Source organism: Symphalangus syndactylus, chromosome 1, assembly GCF_028878055.3.
Source record: "Symphalangus syndactylus isolate Jambi chromosome 1, NHGRI_mSymSyn1-v2.1_pri, whole genome shotgun sequence".
In the NCBI taxonomy this organism is placed as follows: Eukaryota; Metazoa; Chordata; class Mammalia; order Primates; family Hylobatidae; genus Symphalangus; species Symphalangus syndactylus.
The window spans coordinates 113132559-113159448 of record NC_072423.2 but is presented as its reverse complement, the minus strand read 5'-3'; the positions used below and the strand labels follow the sequence as shown (position 1 = coordinate 113159448).

The following is a 26890-nucleotide window of genomic DNA, read 5'->3' as shown; positions in this document are numbered from 1 at the left end:
TCTCCTGACCTCGTGATCCGCCAGCCTCGGCCTCCCAAAGTGCTGGGATTACAGGCGTGAGCCACCGCGCCCGGCCAATAGTTATGCTTTAACTTAATACTTGTGATTTCATAGAGACTCTGTTATAAAAAGCTTTTTATTCTGAATCACTATACAGTTATTCTTTGATCCTGTCAGTCAAATCTCATTTTTTTTTTTTTTTTTTTGAGACGGAGTCTCACTCTATCGCCCAGGCTGGAGTGCAGTGGCGCAATCTTGGCTCACTGAAAGCTCCGCCTCCTGGGTTCACGCCATTCTCCTGCCTCAGCCTCTCCGAGTAGCTGGGACTACAGGCGCCCACCACCACGCCCGGCTAAGTTTTTGTCTTTTTAGTAGAGACGGGGTTTCACCGTGGTCTCGATCTCCTGACCTCGTGATCCACCTGCCTCGGCCTCCCAAAGTGCTGGGATTACAAGCGTGAGCCACCGCGCCCAGCCTCAAATCTCATTTTTAGGGTCTTGACTAGGTTTTATGAAAGCCCAGTAAGCCAGTTTGCCTATAAGGCAGTCATCAGTCCTATTTCCTGATGCCACGTGACAGAAGGGGTCCATGTAGAATTTCGTTTCTTCCCGGAAGTCCCAAGGAAACCTGCAAGTATTATGATAACTAGGAAGGAAACCTGCAAGTATTATGATGAACTGGGAAGGAAACCTGTAAGTATTATGATGAACTAGGTAGAACTACATGTTTCTCATGATGAAATGCATCTCCCTCTGTTTAACAGGATGTGGGGAGTTTTAGGACAGGGAAGAAAGTGCTCAATTAGAAAGAAGCAAAGACAATTACTCTAGAGTGGAGCTGGCCTTCCAGTCCTCAAGACTGGGGAGCAGCAGTTGGGGCTCATTAGTGAAGAGTTTCATTTTTTTCATTTTCTGGACAGTGCTCTCCATGTTACTGAGTCTTCTTTGTGGGTTGCTGGACCAGGAATATTAACCATTGCCTCTTGGCCCTCCTTGTTCTCAGGATTCCAGCTTTCCCTCCTGGCCAGAAATGTTCAGCCTGGACTCATTCAGAAAAGGTAAGACTGCAACTGTGCTTGTGACCTCATGCCCTTCCTTATTGGGATGGGCAGCTCTGAGGGCTGTGAAAGTCTCTCCCCAGTATGTAGTTCTTTCACATTTCTTTGGGTGGTTTTCCGAAGTCCTTTCCTATAGCCTTTCTCTTGCATGGTGCTTATAATCTGTGCCAACCCTTGCCATGGCCTTTGCCATGCTTCCTCCCAGTGCACCCTTCTGCGTACTCCCTGCTTATTAAAATCTCTTTTTTTTTTTTTTTTTTTCTGAGATGGAGTCTCACTTCTGTCGCCCAGGCTGGAGTGCAGTGGCACGATCTCGGCTCAGTGCAACCTCCGCCTCCCGGGTTGAAGCAATTCTCCTGCTTCAGCTTCCGTTGTAGCTGGGATTACAGGCACCGGCTGCCAAGCTTGGCTAATTCTTTTTTTTTTTTTTAGTTGAGACGGGGTTTCACCATGTTGGCCAGGCTGGTCTCAAACTGTTGACCTCAAGTGATCCACCCACCTCGTCCTCCCAAAGTGCTGGGATTACAGGTGTGAGCCACCGTGCCTGGCCTCTAAAATCCTGTTTTTCTAGGCTAGTATTTTATACCGTCTCCTTCATGAACCTTTCCTAATTCTGTTGACCAAGTGCAATCTTTCTCCAACCTTCCTCAGTACCATACCTGTTCGTTCTCATGGTTAGTCTATTCTGAATTAATCATTTTGTCACTAGATTGGAAGCTCCCTGTAGCCGGGGCCTGTTGTGTGCTTTTATCATGCATAGCACCTGGCCAGCATTTCGCACATAGTAGGCCTCAGTAAACACTGGTGGAAGTGGATTGTGTCTGTATTAGGCTGTTCTTGCATTGGTATAAAAAAATACCTGAGCCTGGGTAATTTATAAGAAAAGAGGTTTAATTGGCTCACATTTCTGTAGGGTGTATAGGAAACATGCTGCTGGCAGCTGTTTGGCTTCTGGGGAGGACTCAGGGAGCTTTTACTCAGGGGCAGAAGGTGAAGTGGGAGCAGGCATGTCACATGGCAAAAATCAGGATCCAGAGAGAGAGTTGCGGAGGTGCCACACAATTTAAACAAGATTGGCTGGGCACGATGGCTCACGCCTGTAATCCCAGCACTTTGGGAGGCCAAGGTGGACGGATTGCCTGAGCTCAGGAGTTCGAGACCACTCTGGACAACATGGTGAAACCCCGTCTCTACTAAAATTCAAAAAATTTTCCAGGCGTGGCAGTGTGTGCCTATAGTCCCAGCTACTCAGGAGGTTGAGGCAGGAGAATAGCTTGAACCTGGGGGGCAGAGGTTGCAATGAGCCGAGATTACACCACTGCACTCCAGCCTGGGTGACAGAGCAAGACTCAGTCTCAAAAAAAAAAAAGAAAAAAAGAAAAAAAAAAAAAGCCATGTGTGGTGGTGGGCACCTGTAATCCCAGCTACTCGGGAGGCTGAGGCAGGAGAATTGCTTGAACCTGGGAGACGGTTTGCAGTGAGCTGAGATTGTGCCATTGCACTCCAGCCTGGGCAACGAGTGAGGTGCCATCTCAAAAATAAATAAATAAATAAAATAAACAACAAGATTTCATGAGAGGCTGGGCACAGTGGCTCACTCCTATAATTCCAGCACTTTGGGAGGCCAAAGTGGGCGGATCACTTGAGGTCAGGCATTTGAGACCAGCCTGGCTAACATGATGCTGTTGTCTCTACTAAAAATACAGAAAATTAGCCAGGTGTGGTGGCGTGTGCCTGTATTCCCAGCTACTTAGGAGGCTGAGGCACGAGAATTGCTTGAACCCAGGAAGTGGAGGTTGCAGTGAGTCAGGATCGTGCCACTCCCCACTCCAGCCTGGGCGACAGGGCAAGAATCCATCTCAAAAAAAAAAAAAAAGATTTCATGAGAATTTACTCACTATCACAAGGATAGCAGCAAACCACGAGAGATCCACTCTATGACCCTTCAACAGCAGAGATTACGTTTCTTTTTTTTTTTGAGACGGAGTCTCACTCTGTTGTTGCCCAGGCTGGAGTGCAGTGGCATGATCTCGGCTCACTGCAACCTCTGCCTCCTGGGTTCAAGCGATTCTCCTGCCTCAGCCTCCCAAGTAGCTGGGACTACAGGCGTGCGCCACCACGCCCAGGTAATTTTTGTGTTTTTAGTAGAGATGGAGTTTTGCCATATTGGCCAGGCTGGTCTCTAACTCCTGAGCTCAAGTGATTCGCCCGTCTCGGCCTCCCAAAGTGTTGGGATTACAGGCGTCAGCCACCGCTCCTGGCAGGAGATTACGTTTCAACATGAGATTTGGGTAGGGACAAATATCCACACTATGTCAAAGTCATTCTTACATTAGTGATCATAGAAACTCTGGCAAGTCTTGAAATTAGTGCTCTACAGCACACGGAGTGAGGGAGTTGCATAGGCAATGGCAGAATTGAGCCATGACAGGGCTATAGGGTAGAGTTCACAGTGTGTTTATAGGAGGTAAAGTAGCTTGTGGGGACTTTAGGGGCCAGATCCTGAGAGCTTTGTATTTCTTAGAAACATGACTTTTCTTCTTCAAGAGACTGAAGAGTAAAGGGCCTGTAGCCCGTCTTGAAGCTGATCCTGAGGCTTCTGTCTGAGGATATTTTACAAATAAATAAGAACCATAACAGAACGTCTATAACTGCTGATTAAATAGGTCTTCCTGATTGTGTCTTTTCTCTCTCTAAGTTGTGTTGCTCGAGGCCTGGGAAACCCCTGGCCAAGTGGTGCCCTGTGTAACCCATTGAATGGGGCCAGAAGGAGGGCTGGACGTACCAGGGCTCAAAGCAGCCTGTCCCTGCCTCCTTGTGTGTCTCCAGCCACTCCATCTGTTTTCATATTGTTTGAAAAAATTAATTTCTGTCATCCTGGGCTTTTTTTTTTTTTTTTGGCTGACTATATGTAAGAAAGAAAAAAGTGAACTTGAGATTAGTGTGGGCAGCATATATTTTTTTTTTTTTTAGCTAAAATTAGCACTTTGTGTTTACGTACTAACCAGTGGGCTTTATTGTCTACCCACTTGTAAAAGGTCGATGAAAACAGATTTTCTCATGGTGAGTGTCTCTGAATTAATAGTACTGATTTTGTAAAGAGATGGAAAGCCCAATAAAAATCGTAATCCTCAGCTGAGCACGGTGGCTCACACCTGTAATCCCAGCACTTTGGGAGGCTAAGGTGGGCGGACTACTTGACGTCAGGAGTTCGAGACCAGCCTGGCCAACATGGTGAAACCCCGTCTCTACTAAAAAAAAAAAAAAAAAATGCAAAAATCAGCCGGGCGTGGTGGCAGTCGCCTGTAATCTCAGCTACTCGGGAGGCAGAGGCAGCAAATTGCTTGAACCCGGGAGGCGGAGGTGGCAGTGAGCTGAGATCACGCCACTGCACTCCTCTGTCTCAAAAAAAAGAAAAAAATTTTTTTTTCTGTCTGGGCGCCATGTCCCATGCCTGTAATCCCAGCACTTTGGGAGGCCAAGACAAGAAGATTGTTTGAGCCAGGAGTTTGAGAGCAGCCTGGACAGCATTGGGAGACTCTGTCTCTCTGTATTTTTAGCAAGCTCCACCTCCCAGATTCATGCCATTTTTCTGCCTCAGCCTCCCGAGTAGCTGGGACTACAGGCGCCAGCCACCACGCCTGGCTAATTTTTTGTATTTTTAGTGGAGATGGGGTTTCACTGTGTTAGCCAGGATGGTCTCGGTCTCCTGACCTCGTGATCCACCCGCCTTGGCCTCCTAAAGTGTTGGGATTACAGGCGTGAACCACCGCGCCCGGCCATTTTTTGTTAGTTTGTTTTGTTTTGTTTTGTTCTGTATTTTTTTAAGAAATAAAAAAATAATTAAAAAAATAATTTTTGTTTTGTTTTGTTTTTTTGGTGGAAGCAGGGTCTTCCTATGTTTCCCAGGCTGTTCTCAAACTCCTGGCTTCATGTAATCCTCCTGCCTTGGCCTCCCAAAGTGTTGGGACTACAGGTGTGAGCCACTGTGCTTGGCTTGAGTTTTCCTTTTATATGTTTCTTTGCTCTTCGTCATGAAATTATGAGCTCCTAGGGTGTCATGAACCTTGAGAGGAAATGTAAGTTGATGTGAAGCTTGAGGTTACCGAGTTTGATTGACTGGGGCTTGAATCTGGCTTTCCCTAATACTAGCAAGGTGTTAACTTACCTGATCCTGTTTCCTACCTGCTATCTTCAGGACTACAGTGAAGATATTAGAGCTGAAATATAGGAAAAGCACCTGGCTGTGGTCAGTGCTCAACCCTTAGTCTTGGGCATAGTATGCCCTTGATAAATACTGGAGAGCTATAGCCTTGCCTCACCATGCAGTGTGCTGTGAGGTTGCATGATTGAGCACCTGCTGTGTAGGAGACACTAGGGTGAAGAGAGCTCTATTTCAGAGATGCTTCTTGGTACTCTGGAGCTTATAGCCTCAATAGGATGGGTCATTTGATGGTTCTGATGGAAACAGCTATAGCAATTCCGTGCAGCATTGTGGATGGTGGCCCACTGGGTCTTGTGGCTAGCTACCATCTTTCTCATTATGTAATTTAACAAAGCTGTTGGCAAGAATGCCTATGTTCCTGGTAAGTTACTTGTTACTACCCTTGCCAGCATCTTAACTCAGCTGTCTGATTTCTTACCTGTAATGCCATCAGACTCAGGCTACGAAGAGCAAGCTGAACAATAAAAAAGAGAGAGAGAAAAAAAGAGCAAGCTGAGTCTTTCACAGCCAGCACAAAACTTTGAAAAACACTGGATCAATAGCAAGAATGTGCATTTTCTCTCCAGCTACATGGTCAGAAGTGGGCTCAGTGAAGTTATGGGATTGTAACAACTCTCTCCCAATTGCTGAAAATGCTTAATGAGATAATAACTAATCATTGAATCATTTATTCTTTTTTTTTTTTTTCAATCCAGCATCCCTGGATGTGAATGAGGACCCTCCTTAAACAGGAATGGAGAGGTTGAGCTGGTCATTTCCAACCTTAGCTTCAAGGCAGCTGGAATTAGTTTCAAAATAAACCTTGATCCTAGGCACTTAGTTCTAGAAGACCCTACAAGCACGTCTCCTGTAACCTTATGTATGTTTTCTGTAAAATCACATAACTATAAAATAAAAAGAAAAAATCACACATCTATAATATTATAAGAGAGCTTATGGGAAAAATAGAATTGGGCCAATGCAACTGCAACTTTGTGAACAAAATATGACAAAAACAATTATTGGTGCTTGGGAAGATGCCTTGGACCACCTAGACAGGCAGCTCAGGGTGATGTGATGCTGCAAATGTACAAAGAGCCGTCTTCTTGAGACGGAGTCTTGTTCTGTGGCCAGGCTGGAGTGCAATGGCGCGATCTCGGCTCACTGCATCCTCCGCCTCCCGGGTTCAAGTGATTCTCGTGCCTCAGCCTCCTGAGTAGCTGGGACTACAGGCACACACCACCACACTCTGCCAATTTTTGCATTTTTAGTAGAGACGGGGTTTCACCACGTTGGCCAGGATGGTCTCGATCTCTTGACCTCATGATCCGCTGGCCTTGGCCTCCCAAAGTGCTGGGATTATAGGTGTGAGCCACCGCGCCGGGCTACAAAGAGCCTTCTAATGCAAGCAGAGCTGGCAGTTACCGAGGAAGCCCAGGTGGAGGTGGAGTTCTGAAACAGCCACTATGGTAAAGGAGTGTGTGCAGCTGGGACTGTGGGGGAGGAGGGCTGGAGTGCAGGACTTGCTTCGCCCCCAACATTTTGTTGTGAAAAATTTCAAAAATACTAAAACATTGAAGAAATTGTATAGTGAACACCTTTGTATCTACCACCTTGATTCTCTATAGGTATAGGCACTCAATTTTAATTTAAAAAAAAAATAGCTGAAAGGGCTTTTTCTTTCCTGCTGAAGATTATGTTTCTTTTTTTTCTTTTTTTTTTTTGAGACGGAGTCTCGCTCTGTCACCCAGGCTGGAGTGCAGTGGCGCGATCTTGGCTCACTGCAAGCTCCGCCTCCCGGGTTCACGCCATTCTCCTGCCTCAGCCTCTCTGAGTAGCTGGGACTACAGGCGCCCGCCAACACACCCGGCTAATGTATTTTTAGTAGAGACGGGGTTTCACCATGGTCTCCATCTCCTGACCTCGTGATCCGCCCGCCTCGGCCTCCCAAAGTGTTGGGATTACAAGCGTGAGCCACCGCGCCTGGCCTTGAAGATTATATTTCTACTCCTGCTTTTTCAGCTCCTTTGCCTTCAGAATTTTTTGAAACAAGAGTCATGTTTTACTGATGTCATTCTCCTCTTTACCAATTGTATATAAGTCAATTTGCATTCCACAAATGAACATCTTTGTAGAACAGGTGGTTTCTCAAGCTTCAGGTGTGTGTGGCCATCTCTGCTCCCCTTCTACCCCATTTACTATACTGAAATCAGAGGGACAAAGAGAGCAAAGAGTGCATGCATTTCTCCCAGCCCCCAGACTTGTGACTCTCTGAATGTCACCATTTAGGCGGTTTAAAAAGACCTTAAGCCTTCCTTATCCATGTATTTCCACCTTCCCGTGGAAGACTCAGTGAGTGTCTTAATTTTCGTTCATGTACCTCAAGTTTTTGGGACTTCTTAGAAATGTACTTTCTGGTTACTAATAAGTAGCATTTAGCCCCCAAATGAATGGAAGTATTTGGAATGGCAGGTTATTCTCTTTTAGAAAGAGGGAGAAGGCTGGTAAGTGTGGGTCTGGTTTTAGCTCTCAAGCTGGACCCACATAGTCCAGTCGTCCCTCTCTTGCCCAGCTCTTGGAGGGAAAGAATGATTTGGGATTTGGTGGCTGAGGTAGCTATCTGGGGAACCCATAGCGAAGGCGTAGGGAGCTACTATAAGAAGCAGACATGTGGTGCTTTTGAGTTGACGTGGTACCAAGGCTTTCAGCTTTCTCCTGTTGTCCTGTCACATCCTCACAACTTAAGACTAAGAGAAGTATATAGGATGGGTGTTAACCTCATAGGGGGTAGCTAATGGAACAGGAAGAGTTTGAGGGCTCTCTCTAAGGCTGTCACGTATCACATCATATGAGACGCTTGCCTTCTTCCTGTGTGGCGTTGTTAGTGCTGTTCCTCAGAACCTGTGGCTGCTCCCAGCACTGTCCAGCAGCCCTGTTGCCCAGAGCTCCTCACGGATGCTCTGAGTGAGTCAGTTCAGAGGTCTGTGACTGTGAGGGGTGAGAACATGTCGCCCTGATGCCCTCTCTCTTTCCCCAGATCGGGCCCAGCACAAGCAGCGTCAGTGCAAACTTCCCCCACCCCGCCTTCCACCCATGTGTGTCAACCCTGCCCCAGGAGGGACCATCTCTCGAGGTAAGGGAGGAGCCTTGCCTCCAGCAACAGCTTGGTCCAGGGTCTGTGGGGAGGCGGGTGGCAATGGGAGCCCTGGTGCCAGGGCCACAGGCCTCCAGAAAGCGAGTGAGGAAGGGTGGGGTTAGCAGAGCTATTGGAGCCCTGAGGGAGAAATTACTTGGAAAAGTCTGGAATTTTTCATGATCCTTGGACTCATGGCCTGGACCCTGCAGTCTTCTTGGGCCTCCTCGTGTGGCCTGGACTAAAGCCTAGGCTCAGTTTGGGTGGTTCTCTCAGCATCAGCATGGAGAATCTGCAGGGCTTGGGGCATTGAGGCTCCTAGAAGTCCCTGATCAGGTGGCTCAGAGAGCAGGGTGCTTGTAGCAGGGCTGGAACAGACAGCCCTGACTCAGCCCTAGTGCTTTCTATCTTGGAGGCTTTGGGGATACACACAGATCACTTTCCTGTCTCCCATGTGGCACCTCAAAGCACTTTACTGACATTAAAATGTGCCTGTCAGTCCACTTGGCAAGGTAGGCTGTCCTTTTGATTGGGGAGAATGTTAGAGCACCAGGTAAGTGGCAGCTTACCTCAGGCCCTACCAGTACCCAGGGATGGCGCCAGGGATAGGACCCAGGGAAGCATCGCTGCACATGAGCACCTCCTCTTCTCCCTCAGACTTATTAATATACCTTTTCCAGGCCTGCTAAGGCCAGTGCTCCTGGAAGCCTTTTTGTCCTAATAGCTGCTCTTTTCTGCCCCATAGGCTGCCTGTTCACACCCCGCTGCCTAGCAGAAGGAGCCCTGTTTTAGGTCATAGAGTCATTTTCTCATCTAGAGACAGCATGTCTACTCTAGGGTCTGTCTGTAAAGTGCTTTGAAGGTCAAGAGCTCAGGATGAGTGCGGGCAACACAGAGCACCCTCAGTTTCTGCAGCCCATGCTGCTGCTGCGTCCCAGGCAGTTTTCACACTGCTGCTGCTGCAGCCCTGACTACTGACAGCAGGACAGGAATGAGTACTAGCCCCCTGACCATTTGACTTAGGTTTTAAAGAAATGCCACCCCCCTACCGTTACCAAAACAAGAGTTGATTGCCCTTTTTTTTTTCTTTCTTAAAATGCCCTGTAACTCGAAAAGGCTGAACGTTAACATTTCCAACATGGCAGGTGAGTGGCTCTGAGAGTGTCAGATGTGCTTTGGCTAAGCTTGAAGACGGTTAGTCGGGGTTAACCAGGCAGTTGGCTAGGCAGTGCCTTCTTGAGCACATGCGGAGGAGAACACTGATCATGGGATGGGCAGTCGCTGCCTCTGGGGCAGCCCCACAAATGCTGTGCTCTCTTCCCCAGAGGAGTGCAGAACCCTGAGCCTGGTGGTCTCTCCTCACGGCTGTGCCTCCAGGAGGCATCCGTGGGTGTGTGCATTTTGCCTTCTCTCTCTCAGCTCGAAGCAACAGCTCTCTTAGCCTGTGGATAGCGATCAGGCCTCTCCCCTGTGCTTTCTAGCTCCCTAGAGGCTTCACTGGTGCTCCTGCCCTTAAGGAGATGTGTTGCAGCAACAGTCTCTCTGGTGTTTATATAAGGAAAACAGTGCACAGAAAATGGTGGCCATTTATATCGATCACAGTACTCAGCAGAATCAGATTTGGAACTGAAAAAAAAATGATCACCTCCCTACCTCCTTGACCCCCCTTCCTCCACTGCCAATGTCTTCCCAAGGCTTCCTTCCAAGGTAAAGGGTGAGTACATCAATAAACTCACCTTTGGCTGTCCCCTGTCACTCTGCCCCACCTACTCAGATTTGAGACACAGAAAGCACCATGGGATGACACTTCTGGCAGGATCTTGGGGGCCACAAAACTGATCTTTCCTGTCCATTGCCTCAAATAGATGTGTGCCCTCTTCTTGATGTGGTGGTTTACATCAAGAGACTTGTGGCTGGCCGGGCATGGTGGCTTACACCTGTAATCCCAGCATTTTGGGAGGCCGAGGTGGGTGGATCATCTGAGGCCAGGAGTTCGAGACCAGCCTGGCCAACATGGTGAAACCCCGTCTCTACTAAACATACAAAAAATTAGCTGGGCGTGGTGGTGCATGCCTGTAATCCCAGCTACTTGGGAGGCTGAGGCAGGAGAATTGCTTGAACGTGGGAGGCGGGGGTTGCAGTGAGCCGAGATTGCACCACTACACTCTAGCCTGGGCGACAGAGCGAGAATCCATCTCAAAAAAAAAAGAGACCTGCAGCTTATGTGGAAGGGGAAGCCATGAGGACGGATGACCTGGTAGGGCAGTCGGGTGCCCACCTGGCTCCTGTAGCTCCTCTTATTCGTCTCCTTGCCAGCTAAGTGGATCCTTTCTTGCCATTTTGACCATGTGTAATATATCTAAATATGGTTGGGTAAGTTGCCAAAATATAGGCTGAGACCCCTGGTTTCTTTTTTAGTATATGTGCTGCCGAAGCGAGCACAGACCCTTGGTTTCTTTAGGTGTTGGTGGTCCCTTCCACTGTCCCTCCAGAAGTTCTCTGCTCTGCCCCAAAGCCTGAATTATCTTGGGCTTCCTCTTGTTGCCTTTTTCTGGGGCCTCCAAAGTATAGGTTCCTAAAACATTCTCCCGTGTATTCAGCAGATCCTTTACGCCTTAATTCTGTGCAGCTAGATGTAGTTGTTTAGCACATGTAGTACCAGATGTCATCCCCAATCCAGAAGCAGATAGAGAGATCACTGAGCCAGTAAACGCTTTCTTTTTTCAGAACTTCCCTCCTTTTTCACAGGGAAAGGAATCAACTTTCTCTCCTCCAAGAATACGGAGAAGGCTTAATGTTGATGTAAAGAAAGGGGTGCATGCCTAAGGCTCTCTCTTTTTTTTTTTTTTTTGCCTTTGTTTTATTTCTTCTAACTTTCTTTTATTTATTTATTTATTTATTTATTTATTTATTTATTTATGAGATGGAGTCTCACTCTGTCACCCAGGCTGGAACGTGGTAGCATGATGTCGGCTCACTGCAACCTCTGCCTCCTGGGTTCAAGTGATTCTTGTGCCTCAGCCTCCCTGGTAGCTGGAACTACAGGCATGCACCAGCATGCCCAGCTGATTTTTTTGTATTTTTAGTAGAGACAGGGTTTCACCATTTTCCCCATGCTGGTCTCCAACTCCTGGGCTCAAGTGATTCGCCTGCCTCAGCCTCCCAAAGTGCTGGGATTACAGGCATGAGCCACCGTGCCTGGCCTTTTTCCTAACTTTCTTTTTTCTTTTTTTGACAGAGTTTCACTCTTGTTGCCCAGGTGGGAATGCAATGGCTCACCGCAACCTCCGCCTCCTGGGTTCAAGTGATTCTCTTGCCCCAGCCCCCCGAGTAGCTGGGAATACAGGCATGTGCCACTATGCCTGGCTAATTTTTTGTATTCTTTTAGTAGAGATGGGGTTTCTCCATGTTGGTCAGGCTGGTCTCAAACTCCTGACCTCAGGCGATCTGCCCTCCTCGGTCTCCCAAAGTGTTGGGATTACAGACATGAGCCACCGTGCCCAGCCCTTTTTTCTAACTTTCTTTAAGGTCCTTTACTGATTGATTGATTGATTGATTGAGATGGAGTCTCACTCTGTTGTCCAGGCTGGAGTGCAGTGGCACAATCTCGGCTCACTGCAACCTCCCTCCTGGGTTCGAGCCATTCTCTTGCCTCGGCCTCTTGAGTAGCTGGGATTACAGGAACCCGCCACCATGCCCAGAGCTAATTTCTGTATTTTTAGTAGAGATGGAGTTTTACCACATTGGCCAGGCTGGCCTTGAACTCCTGACCTTAGGTGATCCACCCGCCTCGGCCTCCCAAAGTGCTGGGATGACAGGCATGAGCCACCGCACCCAGTCTTTAAGGTCCTTTAGAGGAGGAGTTGGCAATCTTTTTTTTGTAATCATCAGATAATAAATATTTTACGCTGTGTGGGGCATATACTTTCTGTTGCAGTTATTTGACTGTGCCATTATAGAATGAAAGCAGTCATAGATAGTAGCAAATAACATAATAGAATAACATAGTAAATGAGCATGGCTCTGTTCCAATAAAACTTTCTTTTTTTTTTTTTTTTTTTGAGACAGAGTCTCGCTCTGTCATCCAGGCTGGAGTGCAGTGGTGCGATCTCGGCTCACTGCAAGCTCCGCCTCCCGGGTTCACGCCATTCTCCTGCCTCAGCCTCCCAAGTAGCTGGGACTACAGGCGCCCGCCAACACGCCCGGCTAATTTTTTGTATTTTTAGTAGAGACGGGGTTTCACCGTGTTAGCCAGGATGGACCAATAAAACTTTCTAACAACAGGCAGGGGTCTGGATTTGGTCTGCAGGCTGTAGTTTGCCACCTCCTGCTCTAGACCAGTGAGGAGAAGATCACAGAAGCAGAAGAGTTCCAAGAGCTGCTGTAAAGAGTTGCCCTTATCTTGCAAGAGTCAGTGAGGTTTGTGGAGGTAAAATACTTGCTCAGGGTGACTCTTGCTGTTAGAAACCAGTTGAAATAAATGAATAGGAAAAGGGGACTGCATTAGTCCATTTTCATGCTGCTGATAAAGACATACCCAAGACTGGGTAATTTATAAAGAAAAAGAGGTTTAATGGATTCACAGTTCCATGTGGCTGGAGAGGCCTCACAACCATGGTGAAAGGCAAAAGGCACATCTTCCATGGTGGCAGGCAAGAGAGAAAGACAGAGCCAAGTAAAAGGGGTTTTCCCAGCCGGGCGTGGTGGCTCATGCCTGTAATCCCAGCACTTTGGGAGGCTGAGGCAGGTGGATCATGAGGTCAGGAGTTCAAGACCAGCCTGGCCAATATGGTGAAACCCTGTCTCTACTAAAAATGCAAAAATTAGCTGGGCATGGTGGCACGTGCCTGTAGTCCCAGCTGCTTGGGAGACTGAGGCAGGAGAATCGCTTGAACCCAGGAGGCGGAGGTTGCAGTGAGCCAAGATCGTGCCAGTGCATTCCAGCCTGGGCAACAGAACAAGACTCCGTCTCAAAAAAATAAAAATAATAAAAAAGGCCAGGCGCAGTGGCCCATGCCTATAATCTCAGCACTTTGGGAGGCCAAGGCAGGCGAATCATGAGGTCAGGAGATCGAGACCATCCTGGCTAACACAGTGAAACCCTGTCTCTACTAAAAATACAACAAATTAGCCAGGCGTGGTGGCAGGCACCTGTAGTCCCAGCTACTTGGGAGGCTGAGCCAGGAGAATGGTGTGAACCTGGGAGGTGGAACTTGCAGTGAGCCGAGATTGCATCACTGCACTCCAGCCTGGGCAACGGAGCGAGACTCTGTCTCAAAAAAAAAAAAAAAAAAAAGAAAAGAAAAGAAAGGGGTTTCCCCTTATTAAACCGTCAGATCTCTTGAGACTTACTCACTACTATGAGAACAATATGGGAGAAACCGCCCCGGTGATTCAATGACCTCCCAACCAGGTCCCTCCCATGACACATGGGAATTATGGGGGCTACAATTCAAGATGAGATTTGGGTGGGGACACAACCAAACCAGGGACAAAGACCCCCCTGGGAACAAACTAATTGGTTGGCATCCTGGATTTTTTTTTTTCTTTTTGAGACGGAGTCTCACTCTGTCGCCAGGCTGGAGTGCAGTGGCGCAATCTCGGCTCACTGCAACCTCTGCCTCCCAGGTTCAAGCAATTCTCCTGCCTCAGCCTCCCGAGCAGCTGGAACTACAGGCGCGTGGCACCACACCCAGCTAATTTTTGTATTTTTAGTAGAGATGGGGTTTCACCATGTTGGCCAGGATGGTCTTGATCCCCTGACCTCATGATCCGCCCGCCTCAGCCTCCCAGAGTGCTGGGATTACAGGCATGAGCCACTGCGCCTGGCTGATTTTTTTTAACATAAAAATCTAAACATCTGTTCAACACATGTGTTGTAAACTAGAAAAAATAGTATAATGAACCCACAAGTACCTGTCACCCAGCTTCAACAATTAACAACTCATGGCCAGTGTTGCTTTGTGTATAGCCCTTCATTTTGGCTTCTTTAGAGGCAAATCTAAGAAATCATGGCATTTCAGCCTTATGCCAAATGGCTGTCAGAACAGAGTGCTATCCTGAGGGCTTCCTCAAGTGCCACAAAGGGCTTGGGTCCTGCTGTCCAGGTGGTGCCTTTCTGTCTGGATTGTTGTCTCCCTCAACTTTCAGATATCTTTTTTTTTTTTTTTTTTTTTGAGATGGAGTCCTGCTCTGTCGCCTAGGCTGAAGTGCAGTGGCGTGATCTTGGCTTACTGCAACCTCCGCCTCCTGGGTTCAAGCGATTCTCCTGCCTCAGCCTCCCGAGTAGCTGGGATTACAGGCGAGCGACACTACGCCTGGCTAATTTTTGTATTTTTAGTAGAGATGGGGTTTCACCATGTTGGCCAGGCTGGTCTCGAACTCCTGACCTCAGGTGATCTGCCTGCCTTGGCCTCCCAAAGTGCTGAGATTACAGGCGTGAGCCACTGCGCCTGGCGAGGAACAGCATTTGCACTGCTGGACTTTACGCTGGACCGGCTCAATTCTTGGCAGTTTCCAAAGTTGGGTGTTTTCACCTTCCCCTCCAGCTCTGGGGATTAAATCTGTTTCTGCTTATGTTGAAGAGGTCTTCCTTGGCCTGGCTCCAGATTTTCTTTTTCGTTTTTTAAACTTTTAATAGAGTTGGGGTTTCACTATGCTGCCCAGACTGGTCTCAAAATCCTGAGCTCAAGGGATCCATCCGCCTCAACCTCCCAAAGTGTTGGGATTGCAGGCATGAGCCACCACGCCCGGCCCTGGCTCCAGATCTTCACCAGGTTTACTTTGTAAGCCATTAAATAAGATGGGGCTGCCAATTTGCCAGAGGCACGTGAGAGGTAGTTAGGAACAATTGGTAGGACCTAGAGGGAACTAACTTCGCTTCCTTAGATGACGTTGAGCTAAGGCCTGGCATTATTTCCCCCCAAAAAGCCTCATTCCATCTTCCTGCCTCCCATCCACATGACTGCTGGTTTAGATTTGCTGGAGAGTGAGCTCTGCAGGGTCCTAGCCCTGGGCCGCGCCGAGCCCGCCTACTGAAGGCCCAGGGCTGTGGTGAGCGAGGACGGGCTGCCGATGCCCTCGCCTAGGCTTGGGCCTCGGGTCCGCCCGGCCCGCAGGGGGCGCGCGGCGCTCGGGCCGGCCGCTCCCGTTCTCTTCGCCCGGTTCCTGCCGCGCACAGGCCTCAGGGTCGGCGGGAGCACGATGGCGGCCGCCAGGAGACTCATGGGGCTGGCCGCCGGCATCTCTCCGCGCCTGCAGCCCCTGGGTCCCCGCGCTGCTGGGCGACAGGGTCGCTCGCGCGGCTTCTCTTCAAGCTGCACCCACCCCGACCATACCAAGGAGGCCGCCGAGGCCGAGTCAGGGATGGCCCCCGGCGGGCCTGGGGAAGGCGACGGAAGCATGGTGAACGGTGAGGGCATCGGCGGGGGCGGGCGGTCCGCAGCGCCCTTGACTCCTGGGATGGCAGAGCTAGGGGCGCGGGCCGAAATCGGGCCTGGCGGCCGGTGGTTCTCTCTTCCATAGTGGCCAAGTTCGCCATCCGTCGGCGGGCAGCGGGCTTGCTGTTCGTAAAGCTTAGCGTCTCACAGGCTTGAATGGACCCTTAGAGTACCTGCTCCCGGCAAGAATAGGTGAGAGTTGCGAGACCTCGAGGGAGTGGGGAAAACGAGTAAAAGTCCAACTCCTGCCAGGATGAGTGGCCAAGGGCTAGAGCTTCTAGGGACAAGCATGCCCTCAGCAGTGTGAGAAATAGCCCAAAATAACTCTTGGGACATCAGGATCTCAAATAGAGACAGAATGACTGCTCTGGTGGATTCCAGCTTTGTGCCTCCCAAATAGTGCAGAGAATAAAACTGTTGAAAGCATCAAGGATGGGTAGAGAGCGCCAGCCTCCACCAACCTTATAGAGCTGAAGGTGGGGGGGAGGGAGGTTGTGGGGGTCTCAGTGCAGCTCTATTAAACCAGTGGGTGTAATGGGCTACTCGAAGTTGGGTCCCTCTGTGACCAACCCCCCCGCCAAGTCCACTTAGATACGGTTTCTTAACTGCTTGACTCTTAGTTGCTTTGCAAGTTACCGCGTAGAGGGAGACAGGATCAGGTGTCCTCCGTCCTGGCCACTTGACACAGGAGTCTGTCCCAAGGAAACGGTCTCAAACCAGGCAGCAGAGTTACATCAGAACGCTTGGAAGCACTTTTTCAAAATATAGAGTCGCCTCCAACATCGCTTCCATTCTCAGGTCCCCTGTGGGGAGCTGGATGTCCATGCGGTGAAAAAGCTCCCCAGGTGATCAGTGTACACGCAGGTGCACATGTGCGTATATACAGCTCCTTTTGGAGCTGCCAGAGGGTAGAGTGGAGAATGATATGGCCCCCCGTGTTCCTAGCAGACCTCTTCATGACCTGGTTAAGCCTTGTGTCTGGTACAAGCTTACCCTAGGTAGATACCTCTTCCCTTTCTGCTCTGGGATTAATCCAAAAAACAAATGAAAAGAAGCGAGGTACCTCTCATGGTATCTGATGCATCAATTTTCCCCTTGATTCCAGAGAACTTGGGGGAGGAATAATTCATGCCTGCTCAGATGTAGGGTTTTTTTTTTTTTTTTGAGATGGAGTTTCACTCTTGTTGCCCAGGCTGGAGTGCAGTGGCGCAATCTTGCCTAACTACAACCTCCGCCTCCCAGGTTCAAGCGATTCTCCTGCTTCAGCATCCCAAGTAGCTGGGACTACAGGCGCCTGCCACCAGGTCTAGCTAATTTTTTGTATTTTTAGTAGAGACGAGGTTTCACTATGTTGGCCAGGTTGTCGAACTCCTGACCTTGTGATCCACCCACCTTGGCCTCCCAAAGTGCTGGGATTACAGGCATGAGCCACCACGCCCAGCCAGATGTAGAGGTCTTCAATCAGTACCCACACATAGTTTCATTCTGTGGGAGTCTTTTGCAGTGTGCTTAGATACGGTTGAGAGCTGGGGTCTGGTATTCAGCATCTGGATCTCATCACTTGAGATACATGGGGCCAGGTCTCTCTTGTGTGTGTCTTATTTTAGGAAGAGCCTTGCATTGTCTTGATCTCCAGTTTGTGTGTGTGGTGGATTTTTGTTTTTGTATTTTTTGCTTGCTTGTTTGTTTAGTGTCTTTCAGACATCAGACTAGGGGGGTTTATTGACCAACCAGGCTTTTGTAGGTGATGTATGAAATAAGGAGGTTGGGTGGGGGAAGAGGATGCTGGTAGGATCCCTTCTGTGGTGTGTGGGTCATTGGCCCTTCTTCAGGAGATGGTTATTCAAGTGGGTCTGGCCCCACTCTTCCCTGTAAACCCTGAAGTCATTCCTCTTTTCTTTTCCAAGATGCTCCTGGGTGGTTTGGGGTCATGAGCCAATATCCTCAGAATCCAGCCCAGGGTTGCCCTGATACACACCCCACATACACACCCCTGATACACACAACTGTAATGCTTTTGTTCTTATTTTCTTAGCTTCTAGGGACCTATTAAAAGAGTTCCCACAGCCCAAAAATCTTCTCAACAGTGTGATTGGAAGAGCCCTCGGCATCTCACATGCAAAAGACAAACTAGTCTACGTGCACACAAATGGACCGAAGAAAAAGGTAACTCTGCTGGTGGCAAGGAAAAACATTGGTATGACTCAGAAAGGAGGCTGTTTGTCCTTTCTGTCTTAGGTTTCTTTGTCAAGGAGGCCATAGAATGGGTTTCCTGAATTAAAATGGTCAGCAGAGACTCAGAGCAAAGCTAGGTTTGAAGAAGAGCTAGAATACACATGCCTGGTTTAGGGAAGGGGAACACAGGGCAAATGAGGTGCCATCTTATCTAAGACAAGCCCCTATATGGATCCTTGGTTTTTGCCCCCATCAACTAAGGACTGCAGAGGGTTAGAGTTGATGATAATTCTTGCCCTTAGAGTCTTATAGATTCTGGAACCATAGAAGCATGCCAGCAAACCATTCTGGATGATTTTTTAACATTTATTTTATTTATTTTTGTAGAGACAGAGTCAGAGTCTCTCTCTCACCCAGGCTGGAGTGCAGTGGCACAATCATAACTCACAGTAAACTCAAACTCCTGGGATCAAGTGATCCTCCTGCCTCAGCCTCCAAAGTAGCTGGGACTACAGACAGGTGCCACCACACTCGGCTAATTTTTTGTATTTTTTGTAGAGACGGGTTCTTGCTATGTTGCTCAGGGTGGTCTCAAACCCCTTGGTTCAAGGGATCCTCCCTCCTCAGCCTCCCAAAATGCTGGGAGCCACCACTGCTCTCAGTCTGGATGATTTTTAAAGACAAAGATGGGGCCTGGTTGTGTTGGTTCATGCCTGTAATCCCAGCACTTTAGGAGGTAGAGTAGGGAGGATCCCTTGAGCCCAGGGGTTTGGGACCAGCCTGGGCAACATAGTGAGACCCCATTTCTACAAAAAATGAAAAAGTTACTCAGGCATTGTGGTGCAGGCCTGTAGCCCCAGCTACTAGGGAAGCTGAGATGAGAGGACTGCTTGAGCCCAGGAGGTTGAGGCTGCAGTGAGCCGTGATCATGCTACTGCACTCCAGCCCGGGCAACAGCGTGAGATCCTGTCCCCCACACACACACACAAAAGATGAGGCCTGCCGGGCGCGGTGGCTCACACTTGTAATCCCAGCACTTTGGGAGGCCGAGGCAGGTGGATCACGAGGTCAGGAGATCGAGACCACGGTGAAACCCTGTCTCTACTAAAAATACAAAAAATTAGCCGGGCGTGGTGGCGGGCGCCTGTAGTCCCAGCTACTCGGAGAGGCTGAGGCAGGAGAATGGCGTGAACTCGGGAGGCGGAGCTTGCAGTGAGCCGAGATCGCGCCACTGCACTCCAGCCTGGGTGAGAGAGCAAGACTCCGTCTCAAAAAAAAAAAAAAAAAAAAAGATGAGGCCGGGTGCGGTGGCTCACACCTGTAATCCCAGCACTTTGGGAGGCCGAGGCGGGCGGATCATGAGGTCAGGAGATCGAGACCATCCTGGCTAACATGGTGAAACCCCGTCTCTACTAAAAGTACAAAAAATTAGCTGAGCATGGTGGCGGGCGCCTGTAGTCCCAGCTACTTGGGAGGCTGAGGCAGGAGAATGGCGTGAACCTGGGAGGCAGAGCTTGCAGTGACCCGAGATCGTGCCACTGCACTCTAGCCTGGGTGACAGTGCAAGACTCTGTCTCAAAAAAAAAAAGAAAAAAAAAGATGAAGATGGATCCCAGCTTGGCCTCTGGCTAGAACATGGCGAAGAAGCAAAACAACTTGGGGTAGAACAGATGGTTTCACGGTGAGAACAGTTAGAGCCTTATAAGGAGTTAATGATGGGATTGGGGTTCTGTCCTCTGTTCTCAACTCTGAACCTAGCACATTGCTGCTGTGAGGTCTGCTGCTGTGAGGTCCACCACTGTTTATTCTCCATGTAATTTGCAACAACTGTAGTCTGGAGTGGCAAGACTTCTGATTTCTCTCTTCTCTTCCCCAGAAAGTCACACTGCACATAAAGTGGCCCAAGAGCGTGGAGGTAGAAGGCTATGGCAGCAAGAAGATCGATGCTGAGCGGCAGGCTGCAGCTGCGGCCTGCCAGCTGTTCAAGGTGACCCTCCCTCAGTGAAAGCTACCCAGACCTTCCTCCTGGGAAACTCCTTGCCCTTTGTTTTTATTGGTAGAGGTTGGCCCAGTGTTCTACCACTCACCTGTCCTGAGCCCTTCCCACTTCCTGATTCCTTTCTTAATGTTCAGCCAATGAGATATATATATATTTTCTGTGTTTTTTTTTGTTGTTGTTGTTTTTTTCCTTTGAGTCAGAGTTTCCCTCTGTTGCCCAGGCTGGAGTGCAGTGATGCGATCTTGGCTCACTGCAACCTCCACCTCCTAGGTTCAAGTGATTCTCATGCCTCAGCCTCCCAAGTAGCTGGGATTACAGGTGCCCACCACCACACCTGGCTAATATTTGTATTTTTAGTAGAGAGGGGGTTTCATCCTGTTGGCCAGGCTGGTCTTGAACTCCTGACCTCAAGTGATCCACTTGCCTAGGCCTCTGAAAGTGTTGGGATTACAGGCGTGAGCTCGTAATCTATTTTCTGTGGTTTTAAAAACCACCCGGCCTATTTTCTGTGGTTTTAAAAACTGCAGAGAGGAACTACCTTATGAAAAACTTCCGATATACAGCGTGATGGATATATTTCCATGTTGGTTTCTATTTTTTCTTTTCTCATCATTTCATGTAGGTTTTTCTCTATAGCAGTGTAGTCCTGTCTTACTTTTTTTTAATTTTTAATTTTTTTTTTGTTTTTGTTTGAGACGGAGTCTCGCTCTGTTGCCTGGGCTGGAGAGCAGTGGCGCGATCTCAGCTCACTGCAAGCACCGCCTCCCGGGTTCACGCCATTCTCTTGCCTCAGCCTCCTGAGTAGCTGGGACTACAGGCGCCCACCACCATGCCTGGCTAATTTTTGTATTTTTAGTAGAGACGGGGTTTCACCTTGTTAGCCAGGATGGTCTCAATCTCCTGACTTCGTGATCCGCCTACCTTGGCCTCCCAAAGTGCTGGGATTACAGGCATGAGCCACCACGCCTGGCCAACTTTTTTTTTAATTTTTAAAAATATTTTCATTTTTAGGCCGGGCATGGTGGCTCACGCCTGTATTCTCAGCACTTTGGGAGGCCGAGGCAGGCAGATCATGAGGTCAGGAGCCCAAGACCAGCCTGACCAACATGGTGAAACCCTGTCTCTACTAAAAATACAAAAATTAAGTGGGCGTGGTGGCGGGCACCTGTAATCCCAGCTACTCGGGAGGCTGAGGCAGGAGAATCATTTGAACCTGGGAGGCGGAGGTTTCAGTGAGCCGAGATCACACCATTGCACTCCAGCCTGGGCAACAGGATGAGACTCCGTCACAAAAAAAAATAGTATTAATTTTTTTCATTTTTAGTAGAGACGAGGTCTCACTATGTTGCTCAGGCTGGTCTCTAACTCCTGGCCTCAAACAATCCTCCTGCCTCCACCTCCCAAAGTGCTGGGTTTACAGACATGCAGCACCGTGCCTGGCTCTAATTTTTTTGAGACAGGGTCTTGCTCTGTTGCCCAGACTGGAGTGCAGTGGCGTGATCATGGCTCACTGCAACCTCGACCTCCCAGGCTCAAGCCATCCTCCCACCTCAGCCTCCCCAGTAGCTGGGACTGCAGGCCTGCACCACCATGCCTGGCTAATGTTTTTGTATTTTTTGTAGAGATGGGGTTTTTCCATGTTGCCCAGGCTGGTGTCAAACTCCTGGTCTCAAGCAATCCTCCCACCTCAGCCTCGCAGAGTGCTGGGATTACAGGTGTGAACCACGCGCCCGGCCAGTTTCCTAAGTTGTCATCTCTGCTCTGACAAGAAAAAGCCACAGGATGCATATTCCCTCAGCTTCTCTTCTACTCATGGTCTCCAGGCTTTTACTGTTCCTTTCTCTTTCCTGCATTTGAAGAGGAAGGTCCCTGTTGCTATTCTGGGCCCCCATTATACCCATCTCTTTTCTCTGTTCCTGTAATAGTCCATTGCTATAAAGGAATACATGAGACTGGGTAATGTATTAAAAAAAGAAAGAGATTTATTTGTCTCACAGTTCCGCAGACTGTACAAGAAGCCTGGTGCCAGCATCTGCTTGACTTCTGGTGAGGCCTCAGGAAGTCGTGGTGGGAGGGAAGGGGAGCTGGTGTGTCCCACAGCAAGAGAGAAGCTAGAGCCATTGAAACAACTAGCTCCTGTATGAACTAACAGGGCAAGAACTCATTCATTACTGCGGGGAGGGCATCAAGCCGTTCATGAGAGATCTGCCCCCATGACCCAAACACCTCCCACCAGGCCCACCTTTGTCATTGGGGATCACATTTTGGCATGAGATGTGGAGGGGGCAGATACCCAAACTGTAATAGTCCCCTTTTCTGTGTCTCTTCTGCATCTCCTCTCTCGCCCTTTTGTTTAATTTTCAGATTCTTCCTTTTCTGGTTCTTTTCTATAGGCCTCAAAAATACTCAGTGCTCTGGTTTTTTCCCTTGGCTCTGATCCACTGCGAACAGCTCTCTGTGCTTGTATTTTCTCCACTCTGCTGACTTGGCCATCTTCATTCATGCCCTCTAGTTATCTTTTTTTTTTTTTTTTTTTTTTTTAAGTAGAGATGGGGTCTTACTATATTGCTGAGGCTGGTTTTGAACTCCTAGGTTCAAGCCATCCTCCTGCCTCAGCCTCCCAAAGTGCTAGGATGACAGGTGTGAGCCACTGCACCCAGCCTATGTGTATTTTACTCAATTTAAAACATAGAAAGAAAAGGCTTTAGTGGACCACTCTAAATACTTTTCCTTGTTGCACACTTTAGGTATTTAGTTTTGTCTCTGCAGGCCTTTTCCTTTTTCTTTTATTCCTCTCTCCCATCGTCTTGGCATTTTCCTTATTGTTGAACCTTGAACTATTCTTAATGAATGGTTATATCTGGAGGGGCTGATAAAATGATCCATTTTATATTAACTTGAGAGCCAGTTAATATCTTTTTTTTTTTTTTAATAGACACAGGGTCTTACTCTGTTGCCCAGGCTGGTCTCTAATTCCTGGGCTGAAGTGATCCTTCTGCCTCGGCCTCCCAAAGTGCTGGGATTACAGATGTGTGCTGACTGCCTGGCCTCTGTGTACCTCTGTATCCCCACAGTGTTCTGTAGCCTTGGCACTGCCATGCATTTTGTCCTCAGCCACTGGAAGACCTTTGCTTCTCTTTTCTCTCTAGGTCACTCTCTTTTTTTTTTTTTTTTTTTTTTTGAGACGGAGTCTCGCTCTGTTGCCCAGGCTGGAGTGCAGTGGCGCGATCTCGGCTCACTGCAAGCTCCGGCTCCCGGGTTCACGCCATTCTCCTGCCTCAGCCTCCCGAGTAGCTGGGACTACAGGCGCCCGCCAACACACCCGGCTAATTTTTTGTATTTTTTTAGTAGAGACGGGGTTTCACCGTGTTAGCCAGGATGGTCTCGATCTCCTGACCTCGTGATCCGCCCGCCTCGGCCTCCCAAAGTGCTGGGATTACAGGCTTGAGCCACCGCGCCCGGCCTCTCTAGGTCACTCTCAAGTACCTTTTCCTCTTTCACCCTCTAAAATATCTTGATTGATTGATTGATTGAGATGGGGTCTAGCTATGTTGTCTAGGCAGGTCTTGAACTCCAGAGCTTCTGCCTCAGCTCCCAGGTAGCTGGGATTACAGACACACACAACCATGCCCAGCTAATTTTCTTTCCTCCCTGGGGAATCTTGTCTCTTATAGGTTCAACCATTCTCTCTGTGTTTAATGTCTCGAAAATATCCATCTCCCATAGGGTAGTTCTACCTCAGTGATTCTCAACCATGGATGATTTTGTTCCTCATGGAACATCTAATTCTTTTTTTTTTTTTCTTTTTGAGACAGGGTCTCACTCTGTTGTCCAGGCTGGAGTACAGTGGCGCAGTCTCGTCTCACTGCAACCTCTGGCTCCCGGGCTCAAGTGATCCTCCCACTTCAGCCTCCCAAGTAGCTGGGACTACAGGTGTGTGCCACCATGCTCAGCTAATGTTTTTATATTTTTGGTAGAGACAGGGTTTTGCCGTGTTGGCCAGGCTGGTCTCAAACTCCTAAGCTCAAGCTGCCTGCCTGCCTTGGCCTCCCAAAGTGCTGGGATTAGAGGTGTGATGCACTATGCCTGGCCTCTTTTTTTTTTTTTCTTTTTTTTTCCCTGTAGAGATGGTGTCCTGCTGTGTTTTCTAGGCTGGTCTTGAACTTCTGGGCTCCAGTGATCCTCCCACCTTAGCCTCCCAAAGTGCTGGGATTATAGGTGTGAGTCACAGCTCCTGGCATAATTTTTTTTTATTGTCTTTATTTAATGTGTACAATATGATGTTTCATATTCACATACACTTTCATAAACACAGAATGAAATGAATACTATATTCAAGCAAATTAACATATCTGTCACCTCAAATAGTTATCTTTTTTTGTGGTAAGAGCACCTAAGGCTGGGTATGGTGGCTCATGCCTGTAATTCTAGCAATTTGGGAGGCTGAAGTAGGCGGATCACTTGAGCCCAGGAGTTTGAGACCAGCCTGGGCAACAGGGTGAAAAGCCTTTTTTGTATTTTATAAAACAAAAATTAGCAGCGTGTGGTGGTGTTTGCCTGTAGTCCCAGCTACTTGGGAGGCTGAGGTGGGAGGATTGCTTGAACCTGGGAGGCAGAGGTTGCAGTGAGCCGAGATGATACCACTGAACTCCAGCCTGGGCAGCAAAGCAGGACTCTCTCTGTCTCTCAAAAAAAAAAAAAGAAAAAGAAAAAAAAGAGCACCTAAAATGTACTCTTGGCCGGGCGCTGGCTCATGCCTGTAATCCCAGCACTTTGGGAGTCCGAGGCGGGTGGATCATGAGGTCAGGAGTTCAAGACCAGCTTGGCCAACATGGTGAAATCCTGTCGCTACTAAAAATACAAAAATTAGCCGGGCGTGGTGGTGCATGCCTGTAGTCCCAGCTACTTGGGAGGCTGAGGCAGGAGAATCAGTTGAACCCAGGATGCAGAGGTTGCAGTGAGCTGAGATCGCGCCACAGCACTCCAGCCTGGGCAACAAGAGCAAAACTCCATCTCCAAAAGGAAAAAAAAAAAAAAGAAAAAAAATGTATTCTCTTAGCAAATTTCCAGTTTATAATACAATATTATTAATTATAGTCCTTATGGTGTACATTAGATCTTTAGACTTACTCTTCTTATATATATGTAACTTTACATCCCTGGACTTACATCTCCCCATTTCTCTTTTCTTCCTGCCCCTGGTAACTACCAGGTCTACTCTTGTTTCTGTGTATTCAGCTTATTTTAGATTCCACATGTGAGATCATGTGGTATTTTCGTTTTGTTTTGTTTTCGAGACCAAGTCTCAGTCTATTGCCCAGGCTAGAGTGCAGTGGCGCCATCTTGGCTCACTGCAACCTCTGCCTCCTAGGTCCAAGCAATTCTCATGTCTCAGCCTCCTGAGTAGCTGGGACTACAGGCATGTGCCACCACGCCCAGCTAATTTTTGTATTTTTTGTAGAGATGGGGTTTTGCCATGGTGGCAAGGCTGGTCTTGAACTCCTGACCTCAAGTGATCCACCCACCTTGGCCTCGAAGTGCTGGGATTATAGGTGTGAGCCACTGCTCCTGGCCCATGTGGTATTTTCTTTGTCTGGCTTACTTAGCATAATGTCTTCCAGGTTTATCCATGTTTTTACTTTTATTTATTTATTTTGAGACAGGGTCTTGCTCTGTGGCCTAGGCTGGAATGCAGTGGTGTGATCATGGCTCACTGCAGACTCCACCTCCTGGGCTCAAGAGATCCTCCCACCTAAACCTCTGGAGTAACTGAGACTGCAGGTGTGCGCCACCTCACCCGGCTAATTTTGTAGAGATGGGGTCTTCCGTTGTTGCCCAGACTGGTCTTGAACTCCTGAGCTCAAGCAATCCACCTGTCTTAGCCTCCCAAACTGCTGGGATTACAGGCATGAGCCACCGCACCTGGCCGGATCTCCTCTTTAAAGGCTGAATAATATCCTGTTGTGTATATGTACCATCCATCCTTTGATAGATGCTTAGGTTGTTTCCGTATCTTGACTTGTGAATAATGCTGCAGTTAACATGGGAGTGCAGACATCCCTATGAGCTGATGATTTCATTCCCTTTGGGTATATACCCAGAGCAGATATTGCTGGACCATATGGTAGTTTTATTTTTAATTTTTTGAGGAACTTCTTTATTTTTTATTTTATTTTTTATTTTTTGAGATGGAGTCTTGCTCTGTTGCCCAGGCTAGAGTGCAGCAGCGCGATCTCGGCTCACTGCAGCCTGTGCCTCCTGGGTTCAAGCAATTCTCCTGCCTCAGCCTCCCGAGTGCCTGGGATTACAGGCGTGTGCCATCATGCCTGGCTAATTTTTGTTTTTTTTTTTTGAGATGGAGGTTCGCTCTTATTGCCCATGCTGGAGTGCAGTGGCGCAATCTCAGCTCACCGCAACCTCCATCTCCTGGGTTCAAGCAGTTCTGCCTTAGCCTCTGGAGTAGCTGGGATTACAGGCATGTGCCACCACGCCCAGAATTTTGTATTTTTACTAGAGATAGGGTTTCTCCATGTTGGTCAGGCTGTTCTCGAACTCCTGACCTCAGGTGATCTGCCTGCCTTGGCTTCCCATAGTGCTGGGATTACAGGTGTGAGCCACTGCGCCCGGCCAATTTTTTTGTACTTTTAGTAGAGATGGGGTTTCACCATGTTGGCTAGGCTGGTCTCGAACACCTGACCTCAGGTGGTCCACCCGCCTCAGCCTCCCAAAGTTCTGGGATTACAGGCGTGAGCCACTGCGCCTGGCTCTCTTGGGTTTTCTATATATAAGATATGTCATCTGTAAGCAGGGATAATTTTACTTCTTTCTTTCTAGTTTGGATGCCTTTTTTTCTTGTCTGCCTGCTCTTTCTAGTACTTTTAGT

At 48.5% G+C, this 26890-nt stretch overlaps 1 protein-coding gene across 8 annotated transcripts in view; it reads left to right on the top strand.

The window, feature by feature from the left end:
- Positions 1-26890, top strand: part of DHX30 (DExH-box helicase 30) — a 48757-nt gene that overhangs the window by 8171 nt on the left and 13696 nt on the right. For 3 of the 8 annotated variants that reach the window (XM_055279109.2, XM_055279116.2, XM_055279124.1), the window contains 4 exons: positions 1003-1057; positions 8299-8394; positions 17869-17999; positions 19885-19995. In XM_055279109.2, the coding sequence (XP_055135084.1) occupies positions 1030-1057; positions 8299-8394; positions 17869-17999; positions 19885-19995 (366 nt within the window). In that variant the 5' untranslated portion in view covers positions 1003-1029. Of the gene's footprint in view, positions 1-1002; positions 1058-5977; positions 6142-8298; positions 8395-9510; positions 9540-15359; positions 15806-15875; positions 16026-17868; positions 18000-19884; positions 19996-26890 lie in introns of those variants that run through there. The other 5 variants (XM_055279089.2, XM_055279098.2, XM_063609486.1 and 2 more) reach the window with 4 other exon arrangements.